Below are 25207 nucleotides of genomic sequence, written 5' to 3'. Positions count from 1 at the left end.
GCTGGTTGCCAGCAGTAACTAGCCTGCCGCCACTGCTGCTGACAGTGCTAGAGTTTAAACCAAAGCTACCCTGGGATCTTTTCCTTCTCACGGCAAACATATAATAACTATAAAAGCTGGTACTTATTAAGCCTTAGCCAGGCACTGTGCAAAGTGTTTGATGGATGAGGGTTAAATAATTTAACACTTAAACCCTGGAATTCTTATTATGCTCAATTTATAGTTGAGGAAACTGCGGATCAGACTGATAGGCTAACTCGCCTGCGCCTGCACAGCTCGGGGTGGCCGGGTGAGCTGGTCTCATTCCAGAGCCCTGCTCCTAGCCACTCCATCCTGCTGCAGCCACGTGCCACGTGTGTATTTCCACCTCATTTATCACGAACCATGGGGAAATGGAACACAGAACATATTCCTTTAGGGAGAACACAAAGCCCCCATGCACACTGGGAACTTTGGAGGTGTTTGCAGAGGCTCGGCCGGCCACCAGGAGTGTCCTGCCACCAGCAGGTTGCCTCCCGGACCGGGCCGTCAGGCTGGCGCTGAGCCCACATCAACGCCAGAATTACCAGGAAGAGGCCTTATCAAGTCTTGCTTTTATTTTTATACTTCTGAAGAGCATTCTCACACCAGTCACCACAGTCAGGCCCAGTATAGAAATGGAAAACACTTTCTCTGGGCTAGATCAGTGAAATCTCCTAAAAGTGTGACATCTTAAGAAGGAAAATATTTTCTTTTTTTAATTCCTCAAAACCCAAAATAAGTATGTTAGATGTCTCTTTGAACATCTTACAGCTCTTTTATACTGTTGTTAGTTTAGAATCTAAAAAATAGTTTATGTGTAATTGATTTGCTTTAAAAGATATTTAGAGCTGTGAAAATATAGGGCATGGGTCAGCAATCAGGGCCAATACCCAGCCCACAATCTGTTTTTGTCAATAAAGCTTTATTGGCCCATTCGTTTGCACATCGTCCACGGCTGCATTCATGCTGCAGCTGCAGGGTTGAGTGGTTTCTACAGAGACCATCTGGCCTGCAGAGCCTAAAAGATTTGCTCTCTGGCCCTTTACAGATGCTAACTCTCCCTTGATCTAAAAGGAAGTATGGGGGACCAGTTAGAAGGGATGGAAAGGACAAGAGAGTTCCCCTCAAAATATTTTTGAAAGAAAAAGAAAGTGTTTCCAAAAAGTGTTCTTCCAAATTCTGCATCTGGCCTCCCATCGCGTTCTGATAACGCAGACTGTGTTGTTCACCTGCTAAATTTGGAATTAGAAAGTTCCAGAGCCTTGTGCCCTTTTGTGCAGGCCACCTCACACCCCTGCTTTCTGGAGCCACGCAGACTCACCAGGAGGAGGAGCAAGGGGACAGGAGAGGAAGCATCGGCACAGCGATGTTCCTTCCTGCTCTGAGGTTGGGAGGGCACAGGATGGACACACAGCCTCCCCGGCCATCACACGGAGCTGAATTGGGCAAAAAACCCAGTGTGTTCCCCTCGCTGCTTCTCTCCCCTTATAAAACTGCCCAGCCAGGGATGAGCTACAGGCGGAGAGAAGAAAAACCTGGGGAAAATGTAATAGCAGTGTCTTCATGAATCTTTAGAGGGGAAATTTACAAGTGGCAATGAATGACCTTCCTCTGCTGAGTCTTGGAGATGAACTTCCTACGCCACCTGGGGCAGGCGAGAGGCTCTTTTCAACTCCTTTTTCTGGGGTGGCTGGAAGAGCGCCCTCTGGAGGCTGGAGAACGACTCCCTGGTTCTTGAGGCCCCGCCGGGCACAGGAGCCAGGTCTCTGCTCTTCCCTCACAGCTTCTGGCCGTGGTATTTGACACCTTCAATGACATCGAGAAACACAAGTTCAAGTCTTTGCTGCTACACAAGCGAACCGCCATCCAGCACGCCTACCGCCTGCTCATCAGCCAACGGGTAGCGGGGCAGGGGCTGAGCCAGGGAGGGAGGTTGGTCCCTGCTCCCCAGCCCTTGCCCCACGGTATCCCCGAAGCATGGGCGGGCCGGCAGCTTCCGAAACCAGGAGTCCTGCCCTTGGGAGAACAAGAGAACAGGGCGTCCTGGGATCCCGTGTGATGCTGGGCATCTGGCATGGCTGCCCCCGCTGTGTTCCACGTGGCCGTCTTCCCTCTTCCCCCAGGGGCCTGCCGGCATCTCCTACAGGCAGTTTGAAGGCCTCATGCGCTTCTACAAGCCCCGGATGACTGCCGGGGAGCGCTATCTCACGTTCAAGGCCCTGAATCAGAGCAACTCGCCTCTGCTCAGGTGAGAGCGGATGCCAGTTGGGCGCAGTGTGGCCGGACGAGGCGTTCACAAGAGGCAGCTGGGGCCTGCAAAAGCCCGGGGGCTGGGGAGCGGGCAGGCAGAGAGGCTCTAGAGACTTTAGTTTTCTTCAGAGATTCTTACGCACGTAGACCCTGTTCCTCAGGCTTCTTCTTACAGGTAACAAAAGTCCAACCCAAATCCAGTTTAAACTTGAGACGAGAAAAGGAATGGGACTTCCCTGGTGGCGCAGTGGTTGAGAGTCCGCCTGCCGATGCAGGGGACACGGGTTTGTGCCCCGGTCCGGGAAGATCCCGCGTGCCGCGGAGCAGCTGGGCCCATGAGCCATGGCCGCTGAGCCTGCGCGTCCGGAGCCTGTGCTCCGCAACGGGAGAGGCCACAACAGAGGCCCGCGTACCGCAAAAAAAAAAAAGGAATGTATTGGCTCGTGGAATGGACTGGCCCAGCTGCTCACCCTTGAGCCATGAGCAAGGTGGTTGCATGTGAGCTAATCCACAGAGCAACGTGAAACACACACACACACCTTCTCTTCTCTCTGTCTGTCTCTCTGTCTCTCTGTCTCTCTCTGTCTCTTTCTCAGTATGTACTCTTTTTTTTTTTTTTTTTTTTGCTGTACGCGGGCCTCTCACTGCTGTGGCCTCTCCTGTTGTGGAGCACAGGCTCCGGATGCGCAGGCTCAGCGGCCATGGCTCACGGGCGCAGCCGCTCCGCGGCATGTGGGATCTTCCCGGACCGGGGCATGAACCCGTGTCCCCCGCATCGGCAGGCGGACTCTCAACCACTGCGCTACCAGGGAAGCCCCCAAACCCTTCTTTTTGATCTGAGATGAGGCAGGCCTGCTGTAGAGACGAGAGTGAGTGAGCTCTGGGCTGAACTCTCTGCCCTGGTTGTTCTGTTAAGTCCTCTGTTAAAGGAGGCTCAGTCCCTGTCTGTCTAAGAATGGTGGTGACCTGGGGGCTGCCTCTCTGGGGGACGGAAGCCGGCAGTGGTCTGTGTAGACTGAGTGGATTAAGTATCCGTAGTCCCTGGAGGAAGGAGGAGATGAAATGCCTGCAGGTACGGGTCCCCTGGGCCCTGGTGCGCTGGGACTCGCAGATGTCGCCTCCTCCCCTCCCCCGCTGCACCCCTCGAAGGTGACCATAGGCAGGCGAGTGAGAGGGCCGCAGCTCGGTGGGAACGTGCTCTGATTTGTTTTGCCCTCGTGCTTATGACAGCCTGAAGGACTTTCAAGACATCTACGAAGTTGCCGCCTTGAAGTGGAAGGTGGGTGCTCTCCAGGGAGTGACCCGGCAGACGGTTCCCTGGGAGGGGGATGAGGCCAGGAGGCACCCGGCTGTCCCGCTCTCTCCCTGCTGGGACATCTCAGCTCTCAGCTGGGCATTGTGCACTGGAGGGATAACAGGTGGCCCCTGGCCCTGCATCTGCCTGTCCATCTGCAATGCGGTGTCCTGGTTAAAAGCACTGAATCTCAGACCCCATTAGTCAGCATGTGACATCAGGCAAGTTATGGAACCCTTCCAAGGCTTGTCTCACCTGGGAAGTGGGGTCATGAGAGTCCCTACCTACTGCATTATTTTCAGGATTCTATAAAAACAATGACAGTGCATGGCACATTGAAGAGTTCAGCAAACGTTGGCTGGCTTTGTTGTTCTTTAGATCCCTGAGTGTTTTCATGGTTTCCCAAGTTAGCCAGGAGAGCAGGAAAGGGAAGCTGCATCCATGCCCCCAGGGCTGGGCTCTGGTCGCTGGTCCTAACGCCCTCTCTCCTATGGCCCTGTTCCTTGGCCAGGCAAAGAGAAATAGAGAGCACTGGTTTGATGAGCTTCCCAGGACAGCATTCCTCATCTTCAAAGGTAAGGTTGACCTGAATATGGCAGCTGGGGACGAATGGAGGTTTCCGGTGACCACAGATAAGCATTTAAAGAACATGTCCAGAGGGTGTGTGTGTGTGTGTGCGCGCATGCGAAATGTCTATGTGTGTAAAAGAGACAGAGTGTGATTACCCCAGCAGGGAAATAGTGTTGGATTAGGAAGGAAATCAGTAACATAAAAACAAAACGAAAAATAATTTGTGGAATATTTATTTATTGAAGAAAATTGATACGAAGTCAAATAATTAGAAAAAAATGAAAGTCTCCCAGGCAGAGATAACCACGGTTAATTTTCTGATATGTTTCCTTCTGGTTTTCTGTGCATTTTAAAAACAGTAGTGGTGATTACATTATGTATTCTGTTCTGAAACCTGCCTTTTTACCTAATGATGGATTTTGACCTTCCTCCAGTGTCAGGATATATAGCTGGTGTATCTGATCCCTCACATAATGCTTGCATTGTATAAAATTGAAGATTTTAAAATCGGAGGGCCCCATATTACTTACCTAATAGTTTTCCCTGAATTTAATGCCAGTTTTGAAGTTCCACATGGGGTATGGTTAGCTCACAGGAGTCTGGGCCATATGAACAAGAGTTAAAATGGTATGTCCTATTTTGTTATTTCTCCCACAGCTAGGACTCTGAGCACAGCTGTTATTATTATTCCATATTCTTCAGCGAGTTTTCCACTGGGATGATAGTTGCTCAAGGGGATAAATAAACAGTGCCGGTTCTAGGCCAGGAGCAGCAGCGGCCAGCAAAGCATTGTTCTGCTCTGTCCCGGCTCCAGGTTGCTCAGCCTCTTCCCAGAGGGAATGTTGCCAGTGCAGTCTTGCCCAGGGGTCCGGGCACAAGCGTGGGTGTCCTTCTGAGAGCAGGCCCTTCCTTTTTCACCCCTGGGCATAAACACCCCGGTTACTTACACGCATGATGTCTGTGGTAGGGGAACGTGTACTTGTACATGAAAATTTCACTGTTAACATGTCTTCTCTTCAAATAGGAATTAATATCCTTGTGAAGTCCAAGGCCTTCCAGTATTTCATGTGTAAGTGTGAAATATCACAGCTCTAGGTCCCTTTCCTCCTGAGTCTTACTGCTCCGGAAGGTGGGGATACAAGGATAAATCCTGCAGTTATGATGTTGGCCGTTTATTACAGAAAATTCCAAGCATGTATAAAAGTGGAAGGATTGTAAAGAGCGTCCATGTACCTATCACCCAGCGTCAACAGTTATCATCTCATTGCCTGTCTTTCTTGTCTGTCTGATCCCCTCAGTCCAGCTCATCACCCCTTCTCTAGACCTGGTGTTTTTGGAAGCAGATTCCAGCACCACAGATTGTGGTTTGTTGATATGTCACTTCAGTCTGTTTTAATCTGTAGGTTTCTCCCCAAATCCGTTTTCTTCCTCTTGCAATATTTAGTTGAAGGAACAGGATTGTTTGTCCTTCCTTCCTGATTTTGCATGTTCCTTGTTGCTTATTTACTGTAATTTGGTAGTTATAGCTAGAGCTGTGTTGTTCAGTGTGGCAGCCACCAGCCGTATATGGCTATGTAAATTTAGACCAACTAAAACTTAAAAATCCAGTTCCCGTCACAATAGCCGCAGTTCAAGCACTCGGTAACCATGTGTGGCTAATGATGACCAATTGGACAGCACAGATGCAGACATTTCTACTAATCTAGAGGCTTGATTGAATTCACTCTTTCTAAGGAGTGCTGGTTCCATTTAATGGGAAATGGTGTTTAGAGACCACAATCTGAGATGCTAGAGGTGCTCATTGCTTGGAGTTGGTTATTGTTTCCAGGCCTTTCCATGGACAGAGGTAGGATTTTGGATTTTTAAAAGATAAACTGTCTTGTGAGTTTATCCTGATATTCTTAATTCAAATTGTGGACTATAGGGGTTTTACCTAACTTCATCATTCTTTTTTTTCTTTTTCTTTTTTTAAAATTTAGTTGTTTTTATTTTTGGCTGTGTTGGGTCTTCGCTGTTGTGCACGGGCTTCCTCTAGTTGTGGCGAGCAGGGGCTACTCTTCGTTGCGGTGCGCGGACTTCTCATTGTCGTGGCTTCTCGTTGCAGAGCATGGGCTCCAGGCACACGGTTGTGGCACACGGGCTCTAGAGCGCAGGCTCAGTAATTGTGGCGCACGGGCTTAGTTGCTCCATGGCATGTGGGATCTTCCCGGGCCAGGGATCGAACCTGTGTCCCCTGCACTGGCAGGTGGATTCTTAACCACCGCACCACCAGGGAAGCCCTCATCATTCTTTCACGTCTAAATTCCCAGGCTTAAAATCCTAGTTCCCAACAACACTGACACAGTCCCTCACTTGCTTTATCCCACAGTCCACACATAATAGTCTCCAAAAAACAATACCAACACAACCCTAATATATAATTGCTAGAAACACCACTCCAGGGATTCAGATGACTGTGTTTTAAATTCATCTGGAGTAGTTTTTCTCCATGTGGGTATGTCACCATCTACATTTCTTTATTTCATTTGAAAAAATATTTTTAGAGGTCACTTTTTACATTGAATTTTGCCTTATAATTATGTAAAATATGTATATGATTCCACGTCAGAGCTACAAAAGAAAGTATACTCAAGGAAGAATTGTTTCCATCCTGTCACCTCCCCCAGTGGGTAACTTTTATTGTAGTTTATCCTTCCATTTTTTAAAAAATATAAGTAGATGCATATATGCATATTTCCCTGCCTTAAATAAACTAGCATAATTTACACACTTTTTTCAACCTTGCTTTTTTTTCAGTTAGCAATACATCCTAGAGACCACACCATATTAATATACAGAGATGTTCTTCATTCCTTTTTATAGCTGAGAGTACGCCATTTCATGAACGTGTCATAGTTTATTCATCCAGTCTCCTATTGATCGTTTAGGTTGTTTCTAGTTTCCTTGCTATCACTAATAGTTCCTCAGTGAATAGCTTTCGGTATACGTCATTTGTGTTTTTGCTAATGTCTCATTGGGATGGATCCCTAAAAGTAGGATTGCTAGGTGAAAGGCCAAACGCATATGCAATTTTGCTAACTAGTTTCTGCAGTCATTTAAAAACCAGATATCTCTAGGGGAAAACAAATGTTTTCAATACTCAAACCCTTTGTATATGGTCCATCTTTTACGCCAACTTGGAATAATCTATCTGTAGGTTTTACTGAAACAGCTTAACTGGTATCCCTGTAGTGACATAGAGGGTGACTTTAGAAATCTGTAGCTATTTTCTAAGAGAAACTACTGGCTGATTTAGCTCCTGGTAAAAGCATTAAGCGGGAAGTTATCTGTTACAAGCCCTGCTCTCTGCTTATCTCTGAGCTGCCTGGAAACTAACCAGGGGCTGCAGCTGTGACCTGTAGATCTCCACACCCACCTGTGCTTTCTCTATTATGAGCCTGTCTGTTGCAGACTTGGTGGTGGCAGTCAACGGGGTCTGGATCCTTGTGGAGACCTTCATGCTGAAAGGTGAGCCCGGCTAGGGGACTGGCCTGTCCTGTGGGCACACCTGGCCCACCTCTTGAACTGCTGCCTCTCTTCTTACAGGTGGGAACTTCTTCTCCAAACATGTGCCCTGGAGTTACCTCGTCTTTCTGACCAGTAAGTTTCTGACATGGCTTTGCTCAAGTGCTTGTCCTAACCACTGGCTGGAACTTCTTTTGGGGTTAAGATCTCATGGCTCTTCTCTAAAGCGGGGGAGCATGATGAGGGTGGAGCAGAAGTCGAGTCTGATTCTACCCATCCCTGTTTCAAACTCTTTGGTGATTGCCCACTGGCCTCCAGACCAAGTTCCCGTGCGGGCCCCTTCAGCCTCCCTCTCAGGCTTCATCTCTTGCCAGTACCACCACCCGCGCCCCAACTGCAGCCCCCCCAAACACATCCCGCTTCCCAGGGCCCCTGCCCTTTCCTACCTCTGGGCCTCTGCACAGGTGTCTTCCTCTCCCTGGCGCACTCATCCCCTCACCACACCTCACCGCTCTGCCTGACACCCCTCTCCCTTTATGTCTAAACATTAGACATAACTAATAACACTGTGTCCTAAGTTATTTTCACTGTTCTTAAAAAGCATGACTTTTACTGCCTTGATCAGAGCCCTTTGGCTTTTTCTGTGGAGTTCAGAGTAGCATAGTGATTCAGTGCACAAACTCTGGGGTCAGAAAGACCTGGAATCTCTTCCCAACTGTGTCACTTGTGTGATCTGATGCCGCCTCCAGAGCTCCCTCTTCAGCCCCTTCTTTCATTATGTTCCAATGACACCAACCTACCTTCTGCCCCTCAAGCAGGCCAAGATCATATCCGGCTTGGCCCCTGATTTCTTTCAAATGTCACACTTTTCCCCCAGTCTCCTTCCCCCAGTCTAACATTATCAGTTTGCTGTCTTTCCCTTGAGTCTAGACTCTAAGCTCTGTGTTGTTCGGGGCTGGGCACCCAGCACCCAGTGCAAGGCCTGGCACGGGAGAACGGCTTAGGAAATACCTACTGGATGGACAGACAATGCCTGCGGCCACTCCCAGGGAGTGGGAGCGAGTGCTTCTTGTTAGCGGGCGGCCCCGGTTGGCCAGCATCTGGGCCAGGCCCTGCCCTGGAGCCCACACTCTCTCAGGGGTGCGGGCGTGACGTGGGTGTCTGGAGGGCATGTGACCAGACCTCGGGAGAGTCTCGAGGAGGAAACGAGCCAGGCCAGGGGTGGCAGAGGCTGTGGCAGGGCCGCTGCTAACTGCGTCTTCCTGCTTACAGTTTACGGGGTGGAGCTGTTCCTGAAAGTAGCCGGCCTCGGCCCCGTTGAGTACTTGTCCTCCGGATGGAATCTGTGAGTAGAGAGCATGTTTCTCACGCACGTCAGAGACTCTAACGAAAGCCACAGGTCCTCTCCGTCCACACCCACTGCACAGTTTCAGAGGGAAGGTCCGAGGCTAGGTCAGGCCCCTGTCTCCTGGCAGAGTTCTGCCAGTGGCTCCAGGCCTCCCCAGGATCAGGCCCTCGTCTTACTCTCTCAGACCACCCCCGCCAGCCCCTCTCCTGGACACGGCCTCTTGGGGTCCTTAGGCCAGCTGGCTCTCTGTGAGTCACTTAACCCCACACCCCTCCCTGACAACTAAGCTCTTTTCTCCTCCACGAAAACCATGACACCCGCAGAGAAGGAAGTGCTACGGGTCCTGATGCCTGGTCAGCGTCAAGCTGGTGGCCCTTCTCCCTGTCCAGAGACCCCGAGAGGCGGCTCACTGCCCACGAACGTTAACTCACCCGTGAAATCGGGCTGCACTCACAGGGTCTTGGGTTGTGAGAGTAAAAACAAGTTAATAAGTAGAGAAGAGTCGGGCAGAGCAGTAGCGTGTGGGCATGCAGTTTGCAGGGCCTTAATGTGTATCTGGAAGGAGAGGGTCTCTCTGTCCTGCTTTCCCTGTGGGACTCCCCTGTGGTCCTGCCCCACCCCTCAGTGCCTTCACCAGGGTCGCTGGTGTAACCCGTGTCTGCCATGAGACCAGTGCGGGACCTTCAGGAGGGGTTTCTAGGCATTTTCCTTTTTTAATTAATTTTTGGCTGTGTTGGGTCTTCATTGCTGTGCACGGGCTTTCTCTAGTTGTGGCGAGCAGGGGCTACTCTTCATTGCTGTGCGAGGGCTTCTCATTGCAGTGGCTTCTCTTCTTGTGGAGCACAGGCTCTAGGCACACGGGCTTCAGTAGTTGTGGCACGCGGGCTCAGAAGTTGTGGTTCACGGGCTCTAGAGCGCAGGCTCAATAGTTGTGGCTCGTGGGCTCTAGAGCGCAGGCTCAGTAGTTGTGGCACATGGGCTTAGTTGCTCCGCGGCATGTGGGATCTTCCCAGAACAGGGATCGAATCTATGTCCCCTGCATTGGCAGGCGGATTCTTATTTATTTATCTATCTGTCTATCTATTTATTTATTATTTGGCTGTGTTGGGTCTTCGTTGCTGTGCTCGGGCTTTCTCTAGTTGCGGTGAGCTGGGGCTACTCTTCATTGCGGTGCATGGGCTTCTCATTGCGGTGGCTTCTCTTGTTGCAGAGCACCGGCTCTAGGCACGCAGGCTCAGTAGTTGTGGTTCGCGGGCTCTAGAGTGTAGGCTCAGTAGTTGTGGCTTGCAGGCTCTGGAGTGTAGGCTCAGTAGTTGTGGCTTGTGAGCTCTAGAGTGCAGGCTCAGTAGTTGTGGTGCACGGGCTCAGTACTTGTGGCTTGTGGGCTCAGTAGTTGTGGCTCACGGGCTCTAGAGCATGGGCTCCGTAGTCTTAGTTGCTCCGTGGCATGTGGGATATTCTCAGACCAGGACTCGAACCTGTGTCCCCTGCATTGGCAGGCGGATTCTTTTTTTTTTTAGATGTTGGGGGTAGGAGTTTATTAATTTATTTATTTTTACTGTGTTGGGTCTTCGTTTCTGTGCGAGGGCTTTCTCTAGTTGTGGCAAGCGGGGGCCACTCTTCATCGTGGTGTGTGGGCCTCTCACTCTCGCGGCCTCTCTTGTTGCAGAGCACAGGCTCCAGACACACAGGCTCAGCAGTTGTGGCTCACGGGCCTAGTTGCTCTGCGGCATGTGGGATCTTCCCAGACCAGGGCTCGAACCCGTGTCCCCTGCATTAGCAGGCAGATTCTTAACCACTGCGCCACCAGGGAAGCCCAGCAGGCGGATTCTTTTTTTTTTGTTTTTTTTTTGCAGTACGCAGGCCTCTCACTGTTGTGGCCTCTCCCGTTGTGGAGCACAGGCTCCGGATGTGCAGGCTCAGTGGCCGTGGCTCACGGGCCCAGCCGCTCTGCAGCATGTGGGATCTTCCTGGACCGGGGCATGAACCCGTGTCCCCTGCATCTGCAGGCAGACCCAGCAGGCGGACTCTCGACCACTGCGCCACCAGAGACGTCCATAGGCACGTCTGACCCCTGAGGTGTGTGCTGTGACTGGGGCCCAGCCACACCAGCCTCAGAAACCCGATAGCGGTAGGAAGCTGGCTGGCTGTGGGCCACTGCGGGGCCTGTGGCTGCCTTTGCGGTGGTTGGCGTGCGGGCTCCTTGGAAGGGAGTGCTGGGCACAGGGCCGAGGAGCCACTGGCTGTCGTGAGGGAGGCTAGGGGTGGGCCGAACAGACCATGGCTTCTCCTCCTCCCTCCCAGGTTCGACTTCTTCGTCACAGCGTTCGCCTTCCTGGGACTGCTGGCTCTGGCCTTCAACATGGAGCCTTTTTATTTCATAGTGGTCCTGCGTCCCCTCCAGCTGCTGAGGTGACAGGGCAGGGCTGGGGTTGGGAGTGGTGGGCAGGGGAGGGTGGGGAGAGCCTTGAGACTGGTCTGGGGAGTGACCAGGAGCCAGAAGGCTCACAGGCCTGGTGTCAGGGGTGGCGCGGCCCCTGCAGGAGCACCTAGTGTGGGTGGGGGGAGGGGGGATGGTGGGGGCCTCGTCTCCACCTGGGCAGGTGTGCCCACCTCCTCACATCCTGGGACCAGTTGCCTCTGACTGTGGAAGAGAAACGTGGCTCAAGGCTCCAGTGAACTTGGCCTGTGCTGGTGTCGGCTGCAGCCACAGAAACACACGTGCTCAGAGTCATCAACCAGAGAGCCACGGCCTCTGAGGGTCCAGAGGGACTTTCGAGCCCCTACCACAGCCAGCCGTGATTGTCTGGCACAGTCCCTTGTCAAGAAAAACCCTCACTTGCTCTCAGCTTTCCCCCAGGGACCACCGTAGGAAACCAGCACAAATTTGTGGAGATCCGTGGACGGTGTCCCTTACTAGTTAGAGATCTCTGTGTGTCCTCAGAAGGCTGGTTTTCCTCTAGAATATCCAGCTGCGATCCTATTCACGTCCTGCCCAGCAGGAGAGGTGGAGGTGAGGGACAGGGCGCCCCTTTCTTACCTGGAGGAGCTGCCGCACTGCAGGCTCCTCTGCAGGCGCGGCCTTCTCCCCTCCCAGGGTTGCCGCAGCATCCCGGGCAAGGCCCCGCCCCGCACCTGGCCTCCGGGCTTCATCCGGGAGCTGTGGCCGCCGCGCCTGCTCACGAGAGTCTTGCCCTGCCTCCTTTCAGGGCAGGGCCCGTCCAGCCGCGATGTCCTGGCGCCCCCGCTGCCCCTGCCCAGGGTGCGAGCCGCCCGAGCTGAGTGCCCGGCTGGCGGCTCTCAGGTGGTGGGGGGGGCCCGGGCCTGCCGCGCCCCGCCTGGTGCTGTGGACGGAGGGGCTGCGGCCACGCCCAGCACCCGTAAGTGACCCGGCCCGCTTCCCTCGCTCAGGTTGTTTAAACTGAAGAAGCGTTACCGCAACGTGCTGGACACCATGTTTGAACTGCTGCCTCGGATGGCCAGGTACTGCCCTGCCTCTTGGCCCCCAGGGCCAGGCGTCGTGAGGCTTGTGCCCCCTCGGGGTGGGCAGCTGGGTGGTCTCGGGGGGAGGGGGAGGGGGAGTCCCAAAAAGGACGAAAATCGAGGGCCTGACAGGGTCAGATCTCTTCAAGGAGACCGAGACCTTGACCACCACAGGTCTCCCTGGTTCCACGTTTCTCCACTGACCTGTCTGAAATATTTAGTAGGGAGGGCAGGGAGCTGTCAACTCACTTACCGCCTGTGTCTATGTTCACAGGTAAGGGTCACCTGTGAGTCTACCTTCACAGGTAAGGGGTGAACCGCTGGTAGAGGGGCGTCTGGTAATAGAGTCCTGATTCGAGCCGTTTTCTACCCCAGACCTGGATCCGAGGCCCCTCCCCTGCAGGCACTGTCCAGCTGGTGCACCTGGCTAGGGGCATGCGTCTCCATCAGTCAGCTCAGGGGTCTGAGGATGCCGGGGCCGCCGGGCGAGCTGCTCTCTCCCGCCGGCCCTCCATCACCCTGTCTCTTCTGACCCTCCTCCCTAGCCTGGGCCTCACCCTGCTCACCTTCTACTACTCCTTCGCCATCGTGGGCATGGAATTCTTCTGTGGGATCCTCTACCCTAACTGCTGCAAGTGAGTACGCAGCGGGGCCCCCAGCCCCAGGCAGCCTGCGTTTCTGGAGGAGCCCAGCCAGGACTGGAACGCTGACCTCTGATCCCTCAGGGGCCCACCTCCCCAGGCCACAGCACCCTTTGAAGCCCTGAGAATCACTTTGCTTTGCTTCCAGGGCTTATTAGTTCAGTGCAGCAGCTAAGGGAGGGGGCCTGGAAGCAGAGGGTCCTCTCTGAAGTGAGGATGTCTGAGCAAGTTTCCCTGTCCCCCAGGCAGGGTCTAGGAGCCACTCTCTAGCCAGGTCTACATCGGCTTACCCTTCGGGCTGGGCGCCGGCGGTTCCTCCAGAACCGGGAGCAGCCTGGGGCCCGAGGCCGCAGTCCCACAGCTTCCTCCTGCTTCTCCCCGGGGGTGACTGGGGACCTGGGCAGACACATCAGCTAGGGGTGGCCTGTTAGGATGAGGGCAGACACATGCGGGAAGGTCTCTGGGGCAGGGATAGAGAGCGGGGGACACAACCTCCCTTGATCACTCCCTTTCCTCCTAAGCCCCCATGATGAAATCCGTGTGCTCTGCCATTCATTCTCCATCCAGTGTCCTCTTAAAATTGGTCCTTATGGTTTCAAGCGCTGATAAAGAAAGTTCTCAGAGACACTGGTAGCCGTTTTGAGCGTCAGGCTGAGAACCAGAGCCTGTAGCAGTGGGTCACAAACCTTAGGGCACATGAGAATCCTCAGGGCTGCTGCTTAAAAGGGCAAACTCCAGACCCCACCCTGCGTGTCCGACACAGGCCAGAGGCTCAGGACTCTGCCTTGGGAACAAGCTCCCTGGGGGCCCGAGGACCAGGCTTGTCAAAACATCCCCGTGAATTACAGCAGATCAGCCGTAGGAGGTTGGCAGGAAAGTAGCAAACAAGCTCTCAGAACAGGGGCAACCGATTAGAACAGAACAGAACACTCCAGCCAGGTGCTGGGGAAAGCCCGAGGAGGGGAGGACCCTTCTCGAGGGCTGCCGTTGGCACCCGGCCTCCAGGGCAGATCCCAGACTGGTGGGGGCAGGGGGCTGGGGGTGGTGTTCGAGGAGGCACTGCCTTTGTCTCCCCTCCCAGAGCGCTGGGCTCTGGCAGCTGAGAGCAAGAAGGCCTGGCTGGCGGCAGAGAAATGCCAAGTGAAGGTGGAATGGGGGGCAAGTCTGGGCGTTCCCACCAGCACCCTGGGGACTCCCCTTGAGACAGGAAGACAGGCAAGGGAGCTGGGGGCTCGGCAGGAAACCAGGCTGGGCCAAGAGAGATGGTCCTCAGTCAGACCTTGGTTTGCTTAAACTTTCTGTACTTTGTTGAGGTGACCAGTCATCTTGTGACCTTCCCACTCAACCCTCTGTCCCCCCGCCCCGTCTCCCCCGGCCAGTACGAGCACAGTGGCAGACGCCTACCGCTGGCTCAATCACACCGTGGACAACAGGACCGTGGTGGAGGAAGGCTATTACTATCTCAACAATTTTGACAACATCCTGAACAGCTTCGGTGAGTGCGGAAAGCCCAGGCGGGCCGTGCCCTGGCTACTGCCTTTGTCACCGCAGGTCCCAGGTGGGGCGGAGCAGAGCTGCCCGAGGCCTCCCCATCCCGGGCCGTTTGCCATACTTTCTCGAGTCCTCTCTGGCCCCAGTGGAGCCTGTGGTTTGCCCAGCCTTGGGGTACAGTCCAGGCCAGACCCCAGGGCTTGTTTCCTGTTACTTTCTCAGCATCGGGGGAGCAGCAGAGCTTCATGCTTGGCTGGGAGATGGGTGCAGCCCGATGCTAGGGAACCAGCCCCCTTGTCACGGCTCCACAGTTGCAGGGTGGGACCTGGCCACACCAGCCAGCCACAGCGTCCCGCATTACCCAGGCCAGGCCCACACAGCTCTGCTCCTGGCCTCCATGGAGAGGCCGGGAGGCCAGACACAGCTTCTCAAGAGGAAGGGATCCCCTCACGACATCCCAGATCTACACCAAGGAAGGTCCGGGGACTCTTTCCCCGGTATCTCCACCCCTGGTCCATCACGAGCTGCTGAGGCCAAAGATGCCCCCTTTTGGGGACCGGCCAAGATGGCAGCACTCCCTGTGGGGTGGACGCTCAGGAAGCCGTGGCTGCTCTCGGGAGCTCACAGGCCACCCCGGCAGACAAGTGCGTGGTACCCAGGATAGGTGGAGAGAGGCCGCTTGACACGCACTTTGCAAAAGCAGGTCTGATCAAGATGCTTTGTTTCTCCCTTCCCTTCGGCAGTGACCTTGTTTGAGCTCACAGTTGTCAACAACTGGTACATCATCATGGTAAGGACCTCCCTCAGCTTCTGGGGGCATCTTCCCACCATTCTCTGAGGCCAGCTCCCGTCTCCCCTCACGCAGCCTGGGGCGCATTGCTCTCCCCGTCCCCCGCGGGGGCAGGGTTCTGCAGGGACACCACGGTATGGCCTGAATCCCAAGAGCCTCCCCCTCCGCACTTGCTGGACGTGGCCTTTGTGCCTGCTTTCCACACACCCCCCAGCAGCCAGGAGAGGCCAGTTAGCCTCTGGGTCTCTGTCCTGCTCCCACCACTGTGAGGGAGACTTTTCAATCAAGAAACAGTGTGGCAAGTGTGGCTGGTTGGTTTTTTTTTTTCCATTCCTTAAACTCTTCCAAAGGTTGGCCGTATCAGTCCTGGGGGGAGTGTCCAGGCCTTAGGAGCTCAGAGGGATTTTTAGACCCAAGGGAGCAAGGTCCCCCTCCTTCGTCTTCCACAACCGATCAGGAAGGGTCTGTAGAGAGCAGGGGCCACGGAGAAGCCTGCGTAGACAGCGACCCGGCCCCACCCCAGGAGCTCGCTCACTCCCTGCTTCCCTCTGTCTCCAGGAAGGCATCACCTCGCAGACCTCCCACTGGAGCCGCCTCTATTTCATGACCTTCTACATCGTGACCATGGTAGGTCCAGGGACACAGAATGCCCTCCACCCTCCTCCATCCTCCAAGCCTCCAGCTGCCCCTGCTTATCGGGCAGCAGCTCAGGGAGGAGGGGGCCGGGGACACGTCTGACCGGGCTCTGTCAGCTCTGGGGCCCCGCAGCAGCTCACGCCCCCCTCATTCCTCTCTCTTTCTGCTCGTCCTCTCCATGCCTGGCCAGGTGGTGATGACTATCATTGTCGCCTTCATTCTCGAAGCCTTCGTCTTCCGCATGAACTACAGCCGCAAGAACCGGGACTCAGAAGGTCTGTGCAAGTGGCTGGAACAGGGGCGTTTGCCGCTTATCTGTCTGTCTGTCTGTCCAGTCTTTTGGCAGTTCAGCTTACTGATCTGGCTTAGCTTTCTTTTTTTTTCCCCTCAATTTTATTTATTTTTGGCCGCGTTGGGTCTTTGTTGTTGCGCGCGGGCTCTCTGTAGTTGTGGCGAGCGGGGGCTACTCTTCATTGTGGTGCGCGGGCTTCTCATTGCCATGGCTCCTCTTGTTGCGGAGCACGGGCTCCAGGCACATGGGCTTCAGGAGTTGTGGCTCGCGGGCTCTAGAGCGCAGGCTCAGTAGTTGTGGCGCACGAGCTTAGTTGCTCCGCGGCATGTGGGATCTTCCCGGACCGGGGCTCGAACCCATGTCCCCTGCATTGGCAGGCGGATTCTTAACCACTGTGCCACCACCCAAGTCCTGGCTTAGCATTCTTGATCTCTTACTTGCATTGATTTTTCAAATACTAAATGACAGAAAAATGCACGTGATCTCATTTAAAAAATCAGAACAGTACAGCCCGGAGATCAAGAAAAATCACAGGCTGATTGTGACCCCAGCAGCCCTCTGTCCCGCCTTCCTCATCTCCCCGACTGTTCATCCTTAGCTGTTCCCCCTTTTAGTTGTCGTCTCCGCATTTCTAAACCCCGTGTTTGTCCTCTGGCTCTTGATTTAAACGGTGTAAATACCGTTGACCACAGAGCCTAATACTACTGCCTTCTGCAGCTTGCGCCCCCTTGTCTCCCTTTTGCCGGAGTGCATCGCTTTCTGCCTAATGATCCTTCATTCTTGCCAGATTCTCCATCAGAACTGCCACATCCCTGTTCCTACTTGTTTCCAAATCTCTGTCCTCTCGGACTACCTGATCATTTTCTTTTTGCTCGGAGACTCCCTCCTGAAACCCTCTGTCCCCTGTAAGCTGGTGGCCTGACCAGTGCTCCTGACAGCCCCAGCAAAGGGAGGGGATGGGGAGGGACGTGAGTTCCAGATGGTGGGGGGAGGTGGTCGTGCTGATCCAGAGTTTTGCTGGGAGAGGGAACCTTAAGGCCCCCATAGGGCGCAGGGAGGATGGCTAAACCAAGCCAGACGGGGGGCTCTGAGTCCCAGGCTCCTTCCCCCTGCCACCCTCCTGTCCTGCAGTTGACAGCGGTATCACCCTTGAGAAGGAAATCTCCAAAGATGAGCTGATTGCTGTCCTGAAGCTCTACCAGGAGGCCTGGGGAGCCGCCTCTGACATCGCCCAGTTGCTCAAGATCCTCTCCCAGATGGAGAGATACGAGGTGGGGAGCGACAGGGCCTCGTCCCACGGAGGGAGCGGGCTGTGGCTTAGTGCAAACACTCCCCCGCTGTCCATCCCCTCAAGTTTTGGTGACACTTTTGGGGGGCACCGTTGCAGAAGCCAGAGGAGGGGGTGAGGCCGGGCGCCAGGACCTTGGTTCCAGCTGGTCCCTGCAGCCTTTCTGTTCTTCTCTAGCAAAATACCTTGGTGTTTCTGGGACGGAGATCGAGGACCAAAAGCGATCTGAGCCTAAAGATGTACCAAGAGGAGATTCAGGTAGGAGCACCCCGGCCGCGCTGCCCAGATCCTCCTGTCTGGGAGTGGTCCTCCCGCTGCCGAGCAGAGGCCGCTCTCGGTCCCCATCTTGATGTGTGGGGAGCTTAGTGGGGAGCTGTGGGATTATCTGTTGGGACCACTACCAGTAGACCACTGCTCGGGTCGGCGGCGGGGTTGGGGGGGCTTCAGGGCTCAGCCTTGAACCCTTGAAGCATTCCCCAACATAGGCAGCCACCCTGTCCACTCTTCCACATATGTCACTGACCTCATCTCATTCTCCTCCTCTGAGCCAGAACAGCAAAGGAAACGCGTACAGCGGGAGACGTTCCAGGCAGAGCAGGGAGCGTGGGGGGCCCTGGCGAGCTGGCCTGGACCGGCCTCTTCAAAGAGGATGGTCCTTCCCACATCCAGCCAGACGTTGCCCGATAGGAACAAGGGCCTGCTGCGCCTGGCTCTCTTGGGGTTTTTGATTGTTTTTGTTTTCTAATTTAAGAGAAGGGAAAAGTCAGATATTTTTTTTGCGAACTCTCCCCGTCTTCCCACGTTGGCTGCTAAGTGAAAGAGCTTGCGAAGCACCCCGTGGGCTGGCGCTCTGCAGCCCAGACAGAGCCATGGACTGCGGGCCACCCATCCGCCCAGGCTCCCAGCTCCCTCGCCAGCCACTGTGACTATGTTGTTTTCAGGCTGGAAACCCTTGTTTCCCTGGGACAGTGATGACCAGGGTCCGAGCCCAAAAGGCCGGGAGGCCGCAGTCCCCTGAAGCGACTCGCACCTTAGCTGTAAAAACACAAGGGGTCTGGGCGAAGACCTGGCGAATCACTGCACTCAGAGTCACAGCGATGAGGAATCAACATGAGCTCTGGTGTCATAAAACCCGGGTTTGATCCCAGGCTCCGTGACCTTGGGCAGGTCACGCAGCCCATCCCCATCTATGAGAGGGGGACAGTCCCTGCCTCATGAAGCAGAGGAGGGGACGGCACTAGACACGCCGCCGGGCCGTCCACTCCTGGCCTCAGTCTCCCCCTCTGTGGAATGAGGGGGCACAGAACTAGGCCATCTCTCTAATTTTTTAAGCTCTAAAGTTCTGTGGTTCAGACACTTTAAAAACATATGGTTTATATTTAAAATTTCTCAATTACCTGAATACGTCTGTCCCTGAAAATGTCGGATGATATAATGATAATAGTCTTAGGCGGGTGAGCTCTCACAGCCGTTCTGGAGGGCAGCAAAGCAACCGGGGAGTCGGGAGAGGCACTCAAGCTTCATACAACTTTATACAACTTCTGAGCTTCGGGTTTCCTGGGTGTAAAATGAGGACACCCAGCTCAAAAGGGGTAACACAGGGGGTTGGCGAGGGGGTGGGGGGCACACATCCCTTTGTGAACCACACAGACCGTGTTCGCGAGTAAAGGGTGTTATTACTACCTGGGCCTCACTGAAAGCAGGCACACTTGACAAGGAGGTTTGCAAATCTCTAGTTAAGAAGGGAAAGGTTGCGTCGCCAGTTTTCTATTTAGGGTCCTATTCAGAACTCCCAGCAGGCCTGGGAGGGTCACAGCGCTGCCCAGCCTGGGTGACCCCGTTAGGCTGGGGCGCAGGGCTGGGGCCCGCTCAGCACCCTGTCTGCTCTCTGCCTTAGGAGTGGTATGAGGAACACGCCCGGAAGCAGGAGCAGCAGCAACGACAGCTCAGCGGCCGTGTGGTCCCCACCACCCCGCAGCCTCCAGGCAGCCGCCAGCGCTCCCAGACCATCACCTAAGCCCAGCCTGCAAAAGCCATCTCTTCTATGCAATAACACAATAGTATTATTTTACTACAATGTATCAGAATAATGTGTGTATATGTTTTATATATATATACATACATTCATAAATATGCAAATATTTATATATAGGAAAAAGGAAAGACAGGCAGACAAGCTGAGGTTTGGTTTGTACCCACCTTGCCCTGTTAACCCCAGAAGTCAATTTCATTTTGGGGGATCAGGCCACTAGGAGCTCTTCTTAACATGGAAAGCTCCAGAAGGCCCCTTCACGAGAGCACTTGAATGGCTTCTGCCGATCTCTGCAGGGCTTGCCTTCAGCGTGGGCCAGCGTCCCTAGGCCAGATCTATACCGTCTTCCTGTTGCTGCTTTCAGAATCCCGCCCAGGCTGACAGCTAGCTTCCCCACTAACCTGCCTGTGGCCCACATCCTGGGGTGTCTGTGTTCTGCTTTAGGGACAAAACCACTTAGGAAGGAAAGAACCCACATCCTTGGGTTGGTATGTCTCTAGATATAATAATGAAATTGGGCGTTCCCTCGGGGGACCAGTACCCAGCACCTACTGGAACGAGTGATCCAGGGCTGTGGTTATTCCGTATGGTCAGATCTCAGCCAGTGCCAGGAGGCGAGCGAGGCCGTATCCCAGCTCCATGAGCCTTCTCACCTACCCTTCTTTTGGTTTCAACCCTTGTTGCTGAAAATCCTAAGATGGCCTTTGGAATCACAGCCCAGTAGGAGGAGGAAGACGGGCAAGAGGCCAGGCCGATGGCTACCACCCAGACCAGGTCCTGAAATGGGCTTTTTCTCCTTAAACCCCTTTTCCTTGGGATCGTCCTGTTTAAGCAAAGAGACATTTTGGTTAATTCAGGATTCTGCTAAAGACAACAGCAGATCCTTTCACGTGTGTGCATTTGCTGGAGACGGGAACAAAGAGCACAGAGGCTCACCTCAGGCTGTCCACGGCCGCCCTGTGGCTGAACCCGTGGTCTCCTTGGCCAGCTCCCCCCTCACCTTGAGCCAGTCGCCCTCCGTGGACCTGACTGAGGTAGGGCTGGGGACGCGGCTCACCCCGAGGTTTCCACTCCCCGGAGTAGGTTCAGGTGGCCTGTCAGTTTCCTGAGTTCCCCAGGGACCTTGGGAGAGTTCTCTGAGATCAGGATGCAGTAGGGGCTTGAGCCCATAGCAGGCTGTCGGCGTTGGCAGCTCCGGTGAGCGGTGGTGGCAGCGGCAGAAACAAGCAGGGTCAGAGCAGAGGGAGCCTCGGCTCAGCTCTCCTGGGCGGTGAGCCTATCTCAGTGCAGGCAGCAGAGGTGGCAGAAGCAGGGACGAAAGGGGCGGGGGGGGGGAGGGGGCAGGGGAAGCGGCCTGCACTGGGCATCCTGCCCCAACCCCCGCTTTCCAGCTGCCTCCACTGCCTCCGTGACTTAGGGAGGCGGGTGGGCAAACTCCCCCTCGCCACATCCTCTTCCCAGCCGGGCAGGGCCTGATCCCGGGGTGTGGTACCCCATCCCCACAGCCAAGTCTTCTCGACTGTGGCCTTGGATGGGCTGGTCCCATGGCCAGCACCACACAGCTCTGCCCCTCACTAGGGGAGAAGTGGTGGACGTTTCTGTTTTTAAAGCACAGCCCTTTAGGGAAACAATGAATCACTGAGAACCACTGAGATTCCCCAAGGGAATCGGGAGACAGACGTCCTCTTTTCTCTCTGGAGGGCCACGGGCCATCGCAGGCAGCTCGGCACCGAGCCCCAGGCCAGAACCCCTTCCCCGCTCCGGAGAAGTAACTTTGTTTGCATATTTGGGTGCCTTTCAGCTTTTGTTTATTGAAACGGGCATTCTGGAAGCAGGAGTCAAGGGGCGGCTTCCAGAGGAGGGCGTGAGTCCCCCGACCTCAGCATCTGCCCCCAGGAGGCTAAAACCTGGGAGGGGCACCAGGGAAACTGAGCGCAGCCCCCCAGCCCCCAGGGTGAAGGCTGGTACCTGGAAGAGTGGGATCTAGTCCAGGCCTCTCAACCCCATCCTGTGAAAGGCCCTGGTGTTAGCCAGGGACGGGATGAAAGCCAAGTGGCAACAGTGCTGAGGCACCAGACTCCAGCCACTGGTGGGCACCCTCATTACTGAGGCTAAGGACAGCTGCCCCTTCGGGGTCACTGGGGGCCTCCTCAAGTTGACCCTCCGACTTGTACACAGGCCATCGAGCAGGGAGCGGGTGTCACCCAGGGCTGTGAGCTCTGGGAACCCAGGACATCCAGCTCGGATGCCCTCTCACCTCCCACGTCAGCTGACCACCACCAAGGTGAGATGCGCTGACTGGGTCTGGGTCACACCACCTGTCAGTGTCTGTGATGGCCCTGGGCCCCTGCCCCGCTTTCGGGGGGACACCATCTGGCCCCTCCTCCTTGCTTCCCTCCCCCAACCCAGCCTTACTCCACACCACGTGACAATCATTTTGTACAGACAGAGGGGGCGACGCTGTAAGGTTTTTGTACAATGGGGATTTGTTACCTGGAAAACCCACCGCGTCTCCGGATTTCTGGCGTATTAATAAAAGAGCCTCTGCTTTGTACACGCGGCTGCTGCCTCGTGACTTCCACCAGGCACCATTCGGTGGCTTCTGAGATCGTGGGGAACAGGGAGAGGACCCATCCATGCCCATTCCTGACCCCACCTCAGCCCCACCCCTAGACGTGCCGCCAAGTCCAGATCCGTCAGGGCCAAGCGCCTTCGGCCCTGGAACCGACCACTTGTCAGCCTGACCCAGGTTAGGAAGAACCAGTAACAGCCGGCTGTATGTTGTTTTCTGTTTACTTGAAACATTTAATAATTTTTTCATTGGAAAAAAAGACAACTGAGTCCCTTTACTGCCGGCATAAGGCATTGAGCAAACAGAAGCGCTGCTTATTGAAAAGGCGGGTCACTGGCTGACAGCAGGAAGGCGCCCGGGAGCGCTCATCACCCTCCCAGGAGTTCGCAGGCAAAGCAGCCCCAGCCCAGGGCTCCCCCTGAGGTAGGCACAGGGCACAGTCAAACTGGCTCCTGTTTTGCGTCTGGGGAAGCCTCTGAAGCCAGCAGACCGTTCTAGAGGCAGCCTAGAGCTGTGCTGTCCGACACGGCAGCCACTCGTGGGCCAGTGCCACTGGTTGCTATCTTGAAGTGATATATATTATCATTAATTTCACCTTTTTCTTTTGGCTTTATTAACGTGGCGACTAGAAGATTCAAAATTAGGTACATGTCTCGCATTCTATTTCTGTTGGACAGCGCAGCTCTAGAACTCAGCCCGCATCGGCCCGAGGCCCACAGCACACAAGCCGTTCTATCTGCCAGGTCCGAGTCACCCTGACTCCCTAAACACGGGTTTGGCAGCCCTGAGAGAAGCAGCAGGAAGGCGACAGGGCGTGACTGTGGGGAGGGGCCTGGGCCTCCACAACTGTCTCCAGCCCTGAACTCTTTGGGGTCTTCCAGCCTGGAAGGCACCCAGGCATCCCCTTCTCCCCAGACCCCAACTTTCAAGAGGCTCTGGAGATAACGCAAGGAAGTCTACCTGCTGCCTGGAACTCTGTCCACAGGGAAGCCCAGCCTCCGCAGCCCCAGAAACAAGGTTTAGCTGACCTAACTGCACACAGCGGCGACTGGGAAGCTTTAGCAGAGAGCACAGCCCCACGAGCGCACACCCCGTTCACGGTCTCGGCCTTGGCCACGCTCGCCTGAGCGGGTTCGAACGAAGAAACTTCATCCTCCATCTCACCGCCTGCAGCGACACCTCCCGACCACCAGGCGGACCCCGACACAGCTTCACTCACACAGTTTTCAAGTGAATCACTCCAAACTCAGTGAGCAGGGCCACCAGGAGGAAGGTCAAGTACAAGAGAAGCAGGCAGCAGCCGTAAACTCTGTTCAGCTGGAAGCACTGCAGTGGGACCGAGACCAGGGAACAGACGAGGCTGAGGCCTAGGGTGCCAGCCAAGACCCACACCAACAGTCCATCAGGCTCCAGCTGCGGGGAACACGGGGAGAGAGGCTGGGTCACTGCAGCCGACAGTCCAACTGAGGTGTGAGGGCCCTTCGTTAGGGGCCAGGGAGGGACTTCTGGCCTGCCCAGTGGGATGGCATCCCGCACCTTGAAGTTCAATGTTTTTAAGCCACCTGGTATGTGGTAATTTGTTATGGCAGCCCCAGGAAACTAATTCATATAGGTTATATATATATATATATGTATATGTAGATACGTATGTATATATAAAAATATGCATATATATGTATACATATATATATTACATGCAGTAGTTGAAAAATTCTCCAGCAACACAGAAGAATAAAAGGCAATGAAATTGTCCTCTTCCTACTTCTCTCCCTTTCAAATTTAGTTAGCATCTATCTAACATATATGGAAGACTTAACCCTAGGTGCTATGCTAGGTATATTACACCCACCTTAGCTACCAGTCCACAGTGAGGAAACCAGTACAGCCGACCCTTGAACAGCACTGGTTTGAACTGCATGGGTCCGCTTATATGCGGACTTTTTTCAACAACTATAGTACTTGTATTTTCACTTCACGATCTTTAAATTAAGCGTGGGGGGGGGGAGTTCGTGTTGAATTAGAGATCACAGTACGTGGAATCGAAAGAGCTAGGATTTGAGTCGTGACTCTATGCAAACTCTTTCGGCATCCTGTCCCCCGTCAGTCATTTATCAGTTCCTTTGCTTTTGAGGCAGAGATAGCAGTACTCAGATTTGCGACTGTGTCAGGGACTCAGCACCTCTAATTCCCATGTCGTTCAAGGGTCAGCTGTAGTACGTGACAGAGCCCAAGTCCGAAGTCCAAGCTCATACCCTACCCTGTCTCCCCATACAGTGATACGTGTACCCACAGATGTGTGGGTACACGTGTGCACATACAGGCCTGTCCATCCATTCTGAAACCACAAATGGGACCATACAATAGGTACGTGTGTTTAAGAGCAACCTGTTTTTCAGCCAACCATATGCCACGGACATCCTTCTATGATGACCTCTCACGATGCCCTATGTCTTATGCAATTAAAAGCAGGATCACAAAGGCAGTGGAATGCAGACAGACAGACACACCCCCACACACGCATTCCACAAGGAGCCAGAGAAAAGAAGTAGGGCCCTCAGGGGGCCAACCCCTAAAGCCTCATTATCAGGAGCCTGAAAATCGAGAATGAAAGGAACCTATTAAACCCCTGAAGAGTATAAACAAAATTTGCAGACAGAGGGTGTTTACCCCTTAGAAAAGCAAACTTTTCAAGCGTAAGTAGCTATTTGCTTATGGGCGTGGCCACCGTGAAAGGCCGCCCTGCTGCCAGTTAATTACAAGTCAGCCGCAAGAATCTGTTCAACAACTAGCTGCCTCTTGGAGAAAGAGGTGGGCGACTTTGTTCCCATTAACGACGCCATCATTCAGCTGCACATTCCAAGTGCTTCCACGCGATTAGCCTTAAAACCATCCGCTGGGCCACATCCCCTCCCCGTCTCCATCCTTCTCTGGTTTGGCCTCTGAATCCAAGTCCTTGGGAATGCAAAGCTGGGGCCCGAATCTAGGTTGACCCTGC

General features: G+C 54.3%; 2 protein-coding genes across 7 annotated transcripts in view; one reads left to right on the top strand and one right to left on the bottom strand.

Moving 5' to 3' along the window:
- TPCN1 (two pore segment channel 1) overlaps positions 1-22212 on the top strand; it is a 64029-nt gene extending 41817 nt beyond the window's left edge. For all 6 annotated transcript variants that reach the window (XM_030860470.2, XM_060311198.1, XM_030860478.3 and 3 more), the window contains 18 exons: positions 1805-1921; positions 2145-2269; positions 3502-3550; positions 4077-4140; positions 5160-5204; positions 7586-7642; positions 7721-7774; positions 8912-8984; positions 11292-11399; positions 12399-12470; positions 13016-13105; positions 14491-14606; positions 15346-15392; positions 15951-16019; positions 16219-16303; positions 17452-17591; positions 17786-17866; positions 19506-22212. In XM_030860470.2, coding sequence (XP_030716330.1) covers positions 1805-1921; positions 2145-2269; positions 3502-3550; positions 4077-4140; positions 5160-5204; positions 7586-7642; positions 7721-7774; positions 8912-8984; positions 11292-11399; positions 12399-12470; positions 13016-13105; positions 14491-14606; positions 15346-15392; positions 15951-16019; positions 16219-16303; positions 17452-17591; positions 17786-17866; positions 19506-19625 — 1512 coding nt within the window. In that variant the 3' untranslated portion in view covers positions 19626-22212. The remainder of the gene's footprint in view (positions 1-1804; positions 1922-2144; positions 2270-3501; positions 3551-4076; positions 4141-5159; positions 5205-7585; positions 7643-7720; positions 7775-8911; positions 8985-11291; positions 11400-12398; positions 12471-13015; positions 13106-14490; positions 14607-15345; positions 15393-15950; positions 16020-16218; positions 16304-17451; positions 17592-17785; positions 17867-19505) is intronic.
- Positions 20985-25207, bottom strand: part of SLC8B1 (solute carrier family 8 member B1) — a 32181-nt gene continuing 27958 nt past the window's right edge. Inside the window, exon 16 of the mRNA XM_070043408.1 lies at positions 20985-23625. Coding sequence (XP_069899509.1) covers positions 23428-23625 — 198 coding nt within the window. The 3' untranslated portion in view covers positions 20985-23427. The remainder of the gene's footprint in view (positions 23626-25207) is intronic.

The sequence above is a fragment of the Globicephala melas genome, chromosome 13, assembly GCF_963455315.2.
Source record: "Globicephala melas chromosome 13, mGloMel1.2, whole genome shotgun sequence".
Taxonomy (NCBI): domain Eukaryota; kingdom Metazoa; phylum Chordata; class Mammalia; order Artiodactyla; family Delphinidae; genus Globicephala; species Globicephala melas.
The sequence above is the reverse complement of the archived record's forward strand: the minus strand, read 5'-3'. Positions and strand labels throughout refer to the sequence as shown.